The sequence below is a fragment of the Alligator sinensis genome, unplaced genomic scaffold (genome assembly GCF_000455745.1).
Source record: "Alligator sinensis unplaced genomic scaffold, ASM45574v1 scaffold876_1, whole genome shotgun sequence".
In the NCBI taxonomy this organism is placed as follows: domain Eukaryota; kingdom Metazoa; phylum Chordata; order Crocodylia; family Alligatoridae; genus Alligator; species Alligator sinensis.
In genome coordinates this window covers 294097-304795 of record NW_005841938.1, presented here as the reverse complement: position 1 = coordinate 304795, position 10699 = coordinate 294097, and the positions used below count along the sequence as shown (strand labels likewise).

The following is a 10699-nucleotide window of genomic DNA, read 5'->3' as shown; positions in this document are numbered from 1 at the left end:
ACCTAAGCTAAAGATCCCTGTGAAGCCCAAAAATACTGTGGGGTCTGCTCATCAAGAGGCCAAAGAATGGGACGTGCTGAGTTTGAAACACATAAGGGGATCAGCTTGTACAGGCTGATTGACCCAGTTTGACTCAGACGTGCCCTTATGAACTGAATGCTGGCCCATGAGGGTGTCAGCTGGACACCCAGCTGGATTCAGAGGGATTCTGTTCACCTGTGTGCTTGTGTCTGACTGCAGTGTATTGTTGCTCTGATGAACTGATTCTTGGCATATGACGGCGTCAACCTGTCCATGCTGATCAACCCGGCTAGGTCAGGCGTGTCACGTTAATTTGTGTGTGTTTGTGTGTATGGCTGATTTGGTGGCCCCATTGAGACTGAGTCTTGCAAGATAGCTCCATTGGGGGTGAGGGCTTGCAGAAGGGAGAGATACAGCTCCGTATAGAAACACAAGTAACACAAGCAGCACATTGACAGAATTACTAAGACCCTAGAAACGTATCCCTAATAAATGAGCACACCCCAAAGTAATGGGCAAATCTGGTAACTCAAGACTGGAAGGACAAGGTGTTGCTGGCTCTCCAGCTCTTCCGTAGGCCCTGCTGTGCATGGAGCTGGCAGTGGGTGTTTCCATAAGGGCCATCTACCTAGTGCTACCTAAACCCTAAATCATGGGGAAAGTGGTGCTTTCGAAAGAAGGCACAGGGGTGTAGCTAGCCCTAAATCAGGTTCAGGTGTTGAAAACAGGGGAACTGCGTGTCTGAAAACCAAGTCCCATCTGAAATCCTGGTCCCAGCTCTGGACACTAAACAGTCATAGTTTCTAGCCCATAGTGAGACTTCAGAGAAAGCCCATGCTAAGCAAAGATCAAACCCTCCCTGTGGCTTTGGGTTTATTTACAGAGCTTTCCTTTTTGGTTGTAGCTAAAATTACTTACAACAACAATGCCTCTGGTCAGTCCCTCCATGCAATTTAACAGCCTTTAAGCAGCAAACAAGGCTGCATGAAACCTGTGTACAGCTTTTATGTTGCCAGCACTCCCTGGCCTCTGTTCTGATTAGCAAACTCCTACTGCTCTGCTCCTAAGAGCAGCTCAGTGCTTTTTACAGGATCTGATCCTTAGTAGGCTTGGCTGACCCTGATTTATTCAGAGGCATGTAGAAAGCTGGGATTTCACCCCTAAATCTCTCTACCGCTGTCTGGCATGGTGGGTTCCTTCCAAGGGAAACTCCGGGAGGGGTGTGCTGATCATTGCTGTAGAGTAATTTGTTACAGGGACAAACTTGTGCTGCCTGTCACCAACGCCAGCTGATTTATAGCTGTGTTTCTTGCAAGAACGTCTCCCCGCTCTCTCCCTGCTTTCCCACAATGGGCTGTCTTCCAAGAATAATGCATAGGGACAAGCCCAGACAAGCTTGCTTTAACAATAATTGTGTCAAACAAAGGCGCTTGTCTCCAAGAGCCTTAATGGAAGAGAGCGAGAACGTGCGCGGGTGGGGAAGAAATTGTCCAGCCCAGGGAGGAAGTGGGTGCTGATAAAAGGACCCTCTGCAATGAAGTGTTTCAAGGGGAGAGGGGAAGATCAGGCTGTACAAAGCACCGATCAAACTAAGTTGCTCTGGGAGATGAGATGCAATGTATGACCAGTCACCTCAGAAACCGAGTGGGGTTGTGACCTGGAGGGCGCTTGGATGAAAGCACAGAGACATTCGGGAACTTCTCCTCGGTCCTGCCCCCAAGGCCAAGACCAAGTGAGTATAAAATGCTGACATAAGCAGAATGTTAACACCTGCTTTGCATGGCATGAGCAAGGAGAAAAGGTGCAAGGCTGCAGGGAATTAGGCCCCACTTCTGCATCCCAGAGCAGGGAGGCGATTTCAGATCTGACCTACCGATTTTAGCAAGTTTAAAGGAGCTTGATGCTGGAGACATTTTATATCTCGCTCATGAATCAGTGAACTGATTTTACAGTTGAGGCTTGAGTCAGACATTGATTGTAATTGCCTTAAAAGCCATTAGAAATAACTAGGCTACTTCTTTGGCGTCGAGTTTTACAATGAAAGGTTATATTTATTCTCCCATGACTCCATCTGTGAAAGAGTGAGGGCTGTGCACTCCCAGATGGTGAATAACTGGCTGGGAGGCTGGCCAAGCTTAAGATATCCAAATGCAGCTAAAAGCATGTTCCCTCCATGTAGCTGGCATGTTCACAGAGCTTGAGTTCCTCATGTCATACAGAAAGCGGTGTTGATTTTTTCATGGACGTGTATGATATTCTCCCGTATCACTTCCTGCATCCCATATGCATGTATCAATGGATGTGTGGCCAAAGGGAGGAGGAGAGAAGAAATGCTAACGGTCTGATTTCTTTTCAGTGACAGTTTCTTGCATTGTCTTTCAAGTTCAGAGTCCCAGAGCCCTGGCTGGCTGTTCTTGGACTTGGCTTAGAAGTTTTGTTATAATAAATATCCATACTGCAATTAGCTGGTGTTTGTGTGCCCCTGTGGTCTACTGGATGGAACGAGAACTTGTCAACCATGTCCCGTATCCTGTGCTTCTAACAGAGATTCCCTTTCGGTCAAGTGGTCCAGGCTTATGGTTTTGAAGCAGGGGGCTCCAAATTCTGTCTCTGCTGCTCCCATACGATAAGACAGAGTTGATTATTTCTGAATGAAAGCTGGGAAGATCAGTTCAGCCCAGCTCAATTAATGCATTGCTTAGGATTTAGAGAAATCACAGTTAATCAATGGCACAAAGTGTACATTAGCAAATTCTGATCTGTTGCTGCAAGCTCAGTAAATAACTTCACACATTCCCTTTTATAGTGGGCCTGTTTATAAGGCATCATCCTATGCAATTAGCTCATTTCATGCACTTATCTCCAAAACAAAAGTATCCCAAAATAAATTGAGGCATGCAAATTGCTCTTACTATAGCTGTCTGGCATTCTTAAAAGAGGAAATATAAAAATGTGAAGTATATAAAATTCATGTGATTCTGTAAAGAGGAAGAAAAACCCCATGTTAAATGAATCTACTAAATAGCTGACTAGGCTGAAGTTTAGCTAGTCCTTTAGAATGGATAACAACTTCACATAGCATTACAGAGGCTGTATCCTATTAAGCATATGAACTAAAATAGGCAACCCCATGTATAGGCTGCACCAACACTGCCCATAAAGCTGGCTGTGGGTTTGTTACAAGATGAATTGCAAATAGGACCAGAACTTGTTCCTGCTTAATTATACCTGATTAGCTGCAGCCTTGTGGCCAACATCAGCCCTTGCTTCTATGCTATGGACACTGGCTTAGCTCAAGTTGATTCACTTTGGTTTGAGAGACAAATTCAGAGTTAGACTGTGTTTCATGAAAAGAAAGCAACACTTTGTCTGTGGGGAAGGACGGTTTCTCTCTTGTGCATGTAACATGGCCAACCCTGGGCACAAGTATAGCTCGTCTACTTACCAATGTGATGGCTATGGATTCACTTTGGAAGAAATACGGACACATCTTTGACTCCCTCAACATCCACTGTACTTGGGAAACTATAAATAAGCCAGGACTCTCCCTCATAGGAGCAAGGGCTTGTTGGTAGGAAGTCTTGGGGTTTCTGTGCTCGTGACCTGAGCCCAACTTGCAGCAGTGGGACTAGAGCCAAACACAGCACTCTCTTTTATTCCCCCCCAGCTCCCTTAAAGCAGCTTCCTTGCTCTCTGCTTCAAAGTCTCTCCCCAGGTCTCACCCCCAGGACAAGCGAGTTCTCACTAGCTTTTGCCTGAGGCTCAGTTTCTTCAAATGGCCACATCTTGTGACTTGACATCCTATTTGGGAAGCAGCTTTCCCTTCTGACTGGAGCAGCTTATCTGTGCCATGGTTGTACATAGCTGTGCTGGGCCTACATCTTTGACCCACTCTGCAGCTCCAATAAGACCTACCACATTCTGGGTATGGTAGGTAGGTAACATCCTGCTCTACCAGAAGGCGCAATTGAGGCACAGAGAGGTAATGTGACTTACCCAGAGGCCCACAGCAACTCAGCAACGTTAGAGAGGTTTCTGGTCCTGTGCTACGCCCCTAGGCAATTATGCCTCTAAATCCCTGTACAGCCATAGATTATACAGAGACCCAGGCTGAGAGAGCTGTGAAAACATATCCCATATAATGGGCATCACAGTCCTAGTGATGCGGTTCCCAATCTTTCTGGTTCCCCAGTGTCACTCTTCCAGTGCAAGCCCAACTCCTACTACAGCATCTCCATGGAGCACAGAGTCCTTCCTTGTAAGAGCTGTGCCCTTGCTTGGGGTGGTAAACCTTCATGCCAGTACTGGATATCATGCCTCCTTCTTGTTTCAAGCCCTCTTCGAACCCTTATTTACTTTGGCTGGATCTCTCCCTCTCTCTTCTGCCATTACCCATCACGGCTCTTGATTGCACATTGCCTGAAGGAGCCCTGGATGGATGAGAAGTCTAAGCAGAGGGAGGAATGTGACAATGTCATAACCATTACTCCTTATGACATCATGTTATCTCTACCTCCTTGCTTTTAAGTGAATCTCCAGGAGAACCAGGGCTTTTCTTAAAGCATGTTTGGCCATTGGTTATAGGGATTTCTCTTTGGCCACTGGTTATCGGGATTGCTCCCATAGAAGTAGCCCATGCTTTCCTGATCAATGTGAGGGATTTCTCCAGGGTTGCTCTGAGGGGCTAGTTTCTGGATCAGAAATGCCTAGCATGAAGATATCCTTGCAGAGCCTTCAAGATACCAGCAGCTCAGGAGTGGGACCATGCAACCTCATGGCTGAGATGGATGAGAAAAATAGTGAGTTACCGTCTGGGAGAGGCGACACCCAGGTTGTTCAGGGATGGATGCTGGGTTTCTCTTGCACAGATTAAAAAAACAAACAATCACAAGGCATAAATTCCCAGTGCCAGACCTGTGCCAAGAATGGTGAGAAGAGCCAACGAGGTCCTTTACGCACTGGCCTTGCACAATTCTAGTTGCTACTTGATGCAATTTAGACGCTTCCCTCCCTTGCTGTAGGGTTAGGGTCATGAGATTGCAGCAGGGATCAGGGATCCGGGTGATTGCTACTGCTGGGGAAAGAACCCAACATCCACTTTCTGTCCCTCCTCACTGGATATTTTTCCTTCCCTCAGTTGGCAAGGACCAGCAGGAGCTTCCTGTACGAAGGCACTTCTGCCACCAGGTATGGTCCTTGATGCCCTTCAGATCTCAGGTCTGCAGAGAAGGTTCATCCCAGCCACGGCTTTCTTCACAAACTGAAAGAGCTCTCAAGCTTCCCCTCGGGGTAGATGCCAGAGCAAAAACACCTTTACCAGAAAGAAGAGCAGTGCCCCACCTGGTCTGTTGTCTCCCCTCCCAATGCGATGACACCATTGCTGTGCAGTTTCAGGCAGAGGAACTGAACTTAGTTTCCATTCCTGCTCGTGCCATTGACTCGCTGAGTGACCGAAATCCAGTTATTTCTTTGCTTTGTGCCTCAGTTTACCTGTGCCCGGAAAACTATTGTTTCTAAAGCATCGGCACTGCCACAGTATTTGCAGTCTGCAAGCTTCTGTGCCAAGATGCTTACAGGCTGGGTTTAGATTAAACACCACAAAAAATGGCAAACATGAAGGGCAGGGAAGGGCAGAAGCTAAGACAACAGAAGAGGCAGCTTGGATGTGCGTTTTGGTGTGCACTTTGCTCCTCAGTATGGGATAAAAACACATGTGATACTCATATCACAGTGCGTTGTGGATAGTTTATAGGATCGTTAGATCCTCAGCGGGTGGAAGGGGCACAGCTGACTCTAAAGTTGAGGGAACTCAGGAGATCAACTTTACCTTGCACTTTGCAACAGTGCAGTAAATCTACTACCTGTATTTACAGGCAGTAGCCAATTGCTCAGTAGACTAATTTACTGTGCAGTAAGTGCTGTGCCTGTGTAGATGGTGACACTTTACTGTGCAGTCAATGAGTCTACTGTGCAGTAAAGCACCTTGCGTAAATGCCTCCATTATAACTTAGACTAACTCTTGAGGGAACAAACTCTGGCTGGAAGGCAGGAACAGAGGGCCCCATGGGGGAGCTCAGTGTGGAAGGGCTGACCTACAAAATGAGTCTTGATGAAAGATTTGAAGGAGAGTGGAGATGAAGAAGCATAAAATGCCCCCTTTGGAAGGCATTAAGAAGGTTAATTAATGCCTATAAAGTGCTCTTAGAGTCTCATGTGGAAAGACTTTATAAAAGTCTTATTAGAGTTCTCCCTTGGAAGCCCTGGTGTGTAGCTACAGATATAGCAATATCAAACCTGCCTGAGGGCTGTTGTGTTTTGTCCCTATCATTCCCAAATCGTATAACTTATCAGCCTAGTGACCAACTGCTGAGGTTTTTATGCCATGTTCTCTCCTTCTTCAGAATCCCGACATTTTCCCACTCTCCCCATCAACATGGAGGAAAACTCCCTTCAGGCAAGACCCTAGCCAGCTGTCGATAGTGGAGAAGCAGGGTTTGGTCATCCCCAAGCAACACTCTTCATACCTGATAAAGGCTGATCAGATGAAGTTAATGATGCAGAGCAAGAAGTAAGGAAAATGACGGCAGGTTTTTGTGCCCTGGAAGGGCTCAGTCCGTGTCTGCTTTTGGCCCTTTGCTGTAGCCCAGTGGTTCGCAACCTTTTTTGTACCAGGACTCGTTTGTAAACATCAATGGCCCCTCACTCCTGACCCGCTGCCCCTTGCCCCCAGCCTCCCCCAGTGTGCGGGGCAAGGGGTGGGTGTGTGGGGCGGGGGAGCCCCAAGCAGCCCATTGCAGGCTGAAACTCTGCCAGCCTGCAATGGAAAAGCCACGGTTTCCCACATTTTTCTCCTTTAAAGGAGAATCCATTTTTAAAGGTTGTTCATGACCCTGTCAGATATTTTTGTGACCCACTTTTGGGTCATGACCTACGGGTTGAGACCCCTTTTAGTCTGGGTGCAGTGTGCTCCCCTTGCAGCCAGACTGCATAAGTGCATAATTTGCTTGGCTGCCTAATACTTCTGCACTTCCAGTGTGAACCAGCCTGAGACCACAAGGTCTCAAAAGCTGAGGAGGGTCCAGCTGGGTTCAGACTTAGAAGACAGACATCAGGAACTGGTAGGAACCACAAGAGAGGGTGTAAATCATTCACTCTTAATGACATTGCTGAGGAGCATTCTTCCTTCAGCAATGCTGAGCCCAAGCTCCAGCTTGCTGTTGGAGGAACTGAAGTGCTGACCACAGCTTCTGAATCTGATGCTGCAGTCCTTAAAGTCCCATGGGATTTCCTGCAGTGGAGGGGGAGTTAAACCCCTGGTTTCAAATGGACCCCAAATGTATTTTTGTAAGATCAGTTGAAATGCTTCTGTGACTGGAATAAAAGCAAAGAAGAGAGGGAAAGTCTTTCTGTAAACAAAGCAACAGCCCCTTGCAGCATATACAGCCCAAGTGTCAAGGCACTGGGCAAGCACACGAGGCACAGAGATGGCTGGGAATGGCAGATTAATGGTTAAAGCACTAGACTAAGGTTCAAGAGATCAGGGGTTATAGTTTAGCTCTGCCACATGTTACCTGTGTGACCTTGGGCAAGTCACTCAACCATTCTCTGCCGTAGTTCCTTACTGGCGAAATGGTGATAATAAGCTTTCATTTTTTGTCTTGCCTATTTAGGCTGTACTCTCTTTGAGCCATGTCTCTATAGTGCACATGGGTACAGCACCTGGCACAGCGGGGCCATATATCAATTTGGGCCTCCAGTCATTGGTGTAATACAAGTGGTTAATCATAATAACCACATGTCATGCTCAGGTGTGTGTCAAATGAGAGAGAGCTCAGCACTGAAGAGCAGTCTGTATTTCAGGGACATGGATTCTCCAGCTCCCACGGCTCCGGCACCCAGCTATGAAATGCAGGGTCTGCTAGGTGCGTTGTATAATTAGCGCAGAACGTAACCTGTGATTTCTGCTCTTACCTAGGGCTAGCTCACGCATGCTTATCTCAAACTTCCTGAAAGCCTCTCACTGTCTGTACCCACCAAAGATAAAATATGTGGACAACGATCCTGAGATCAACATGTGGAAGAGGAAAAGGATGCAGGTCAGAAGCCAGAACTTACTGGGTATAACAAAGGGTGCCAGCCAAAAACAAATCCAGGTCTCCGTCTTATAGTCCTGGTTCACTAGACCATCCTTACTCCACTCAGTCAGTCGCCACCAGTGCAACGTGGTGCTAGTGACCATGTTGCCCATGGGGTACATCCACAATTAGACTCTTCTCAAAGAAAGGGGAGAATATTTGCATGAGAGTTGTGACTCTTTCTTGCTTTCGTGTATTGGGGCTTACTTGCCTTATGTACCTGCAGGATCTCATCGGGAGCTTGGCTTCTTCTGTGGAGCAAGAGCAAGTCTACACAGCTCAGGTGCAGTCAGGAATTCTGTTCTTCCTTTGTCAGGGGTGTCACTAATCCCAGGCACACTCCACGAAGCACTCCAGCTGAGTGCCCCAGGAGCTCTGGCTGGGGCATATGCCAACTGCCCTGTCTCTCCAGTGGGGTAGCCAGCCAGGGATGGGCATTGGGACCTTTATGGCTCTCTCAGTGACTGCATTGCCTGTGATCTCTGAGCTGAGTGTCACTGGGGACTGGGTCAGAGGCCTCTACTGATTGTTGTAACCTGGCACATATCATTTTAGGCCCTAGGCTGCCTGGGAGAAACGAATGAGCTGGTCCTCTCTGCACTGCAGAATGCTGTAGGTATAATCCAAAGATATGGTTGTTCCTCTATAATGGCTTTTGCATTTGGATTTTGGCTTTCATTACATCTTCGCAGGAGATTCATTTAGGGACATGGGAGGCTAATTTAGAAGGGGAGGTGAAAAAGCCTCTCTGGGGAGCAGGGGACTGGGAGTGTCAGCTAAAGGGAGAAACAGTAGTAGGGCTGGGAGATTGGGCTTGTTAGAAAGGGGAGAGATCTGCAGATGGACACCAAGGGAGAATTTCAGATAATACTATACTCTGTGTTCTTCCTCTGGCCTGAGGAGGATCTGCTTCTCCTAGCTACAGGTATGCAGGAGTCTGCCCGTGCGGTACGAAGTAACCAGGAGCCTTGTTTTACTGGGTGAGTGATTCCTTCTTCCTAGTAACTTTTCAGTGTCAGGGCAGTGGCTCACAGTGCTCTGACTCCCGGAACAAGCCAGGAGAGAAGGCACTGAGGGCCAGATCCTACTCCACCTATTAGGTGCCTAAGTGGATTTAGGTACCTAGACGTGATCCTGTTCCACCTTGTTGGTGCTCCTGACAGTCTATGAATGTTCCTGTTTTCATAACATGCTGTCATCTTGGCCGTGAAACTAAGTCACAAAACAGGAGTGAAAAGGAGGAGGACCCACTTGCTTTTTGTATTAGCACATTTTCCAGGACTGGAGCAGGGCGGATTAGGATCACATGGGGCGTGTCCACACATGGAAGTGTGTGTGCTTACAGGAGCTCAAATAGAAGCGGTGCAAATTTGAGCTGGGGCTTTTTGCCTCCGCACATGTGCCTGGACATGCACTTTGGTGTGGGGAAAATTGTGCCACTTGGGGCAAAATAACTCTGCCTGGCTCCTCCTGGATCTGCAGTCAGGGGGAATTAGAGCCTGGGGCCAGCACCTGTGCTGTCCCCAGCAGTATAAAAAACTGCCCTGGCAAGTAGCTCAGGGGTACTCATTCTCAGGAGCTCCTGGGGCTGGGCCAACTGGTACCTGGAGACACTATCCCTTGTGCCAGCTAGACTGCTGAAGCAGCCCTGCACCCTTTACCCACTGCAGCAGGCTGGCAGTGGGGGCTGCTGCCTGGCTGTGACCTGCTGCGCACCTTGCAGACCCAGACGGGGACTGCACAGCCAGTAGAGGCATCTGCCCCTCTGGGCCAGCTGCCAGTGGGCTGTGGCTGCAGAGTTGGCCTTTGTGCAGCACTACTGGTGTGTGTGCCCCCTGCCTGGCCATAGGGGCAGCTATCGCCCAGATGTTCCAGGTGTGGTGGCCTGCTTTGAACTGTCAAAGCATATCCTCCTGGCCCCAACCGGCCAGGAAGTCAGCCACCTCCAGCTGGGTCCAAGGTGCCAGCTCTGAGCAGGCAGGGTCCTGCCACTGGGCTCCCTAGCAGCAATTCTGGTGTTCCCTATTGGGAAACTGAATAATCCCTGAGCAAAAAATCCCAGAGTCACTCTGTAAAATACCCCAAAATCCATGTTCCTCCACAATTAAAACAAAAGATCACTATATAGAGAAAGGGAGAGACAGAGAGGGAGAGAAAGAGAGACAGCGATCAGTTGGGCAATGATATATTGATATATCTACAGTATTAAAGCAATTTAGAAAACTACCAGTGTCTCTATCATGATAATAAATACCTATATGTTTTGCTGCCCCCCACAGGGGCTACAGCCCCCCCACAGGGGCCAAATGACCCCTGCAGGGGCTACCACCCCCCTGCAGGGCCAACATGCTCCACCCCTGCTTGCTCCCCAGATCCTGGATAGCTGTCCTACCTGGCCCCATCCCCCGCTGGCTCCTGCAGCCCCCCTGATGGCTGCCCCCCTGCTCCCCCAGACCTCCCGATGGCTGCTCCGCCCAGGTCCATCCCCCACTTGCACCCTCAGCCCCCCAGTGGGTGCCCCCCAATCCCAGCCTCCAGCATTT

General features: G+C 48.5%; 1 protein-coding gene across 1 annotated transcript in view; it reads left to right on the top strand.

The window, feature by feature from the left end:
* Positions 1-1498: 1498 nt before the first annotated feature.
* Positions 1499-10699, top strand: part of HEATR9 (HEAT repeat containing 9) — a 17168-nt gene continuing 7967 nt past the window's right edge. The window contains exons 1-6 of the mRNA XM_025199161.1: positions 1499-1753; positions 6423-6589; positions 7997-8117; positions 8383-8439; positions 8712-8768; positions 9076-9136. Of these exons, the coding sequence (XP_025054946.1) occupies positions 1694-1753; positions 6423-6589; positions 7997-8117; positions 8383-8439; positions 8712-8768; positions 9076-9136 (523 nt within the window). The 5' untranslated portion in view covers positions 1499-1693. The remainder of the gene's footprint in view (positions 1754-6422; positions 6590-7996; positions 8118-8382; positions 8440-8711; positions 8769-9075; positions 9137-10699) is intronic.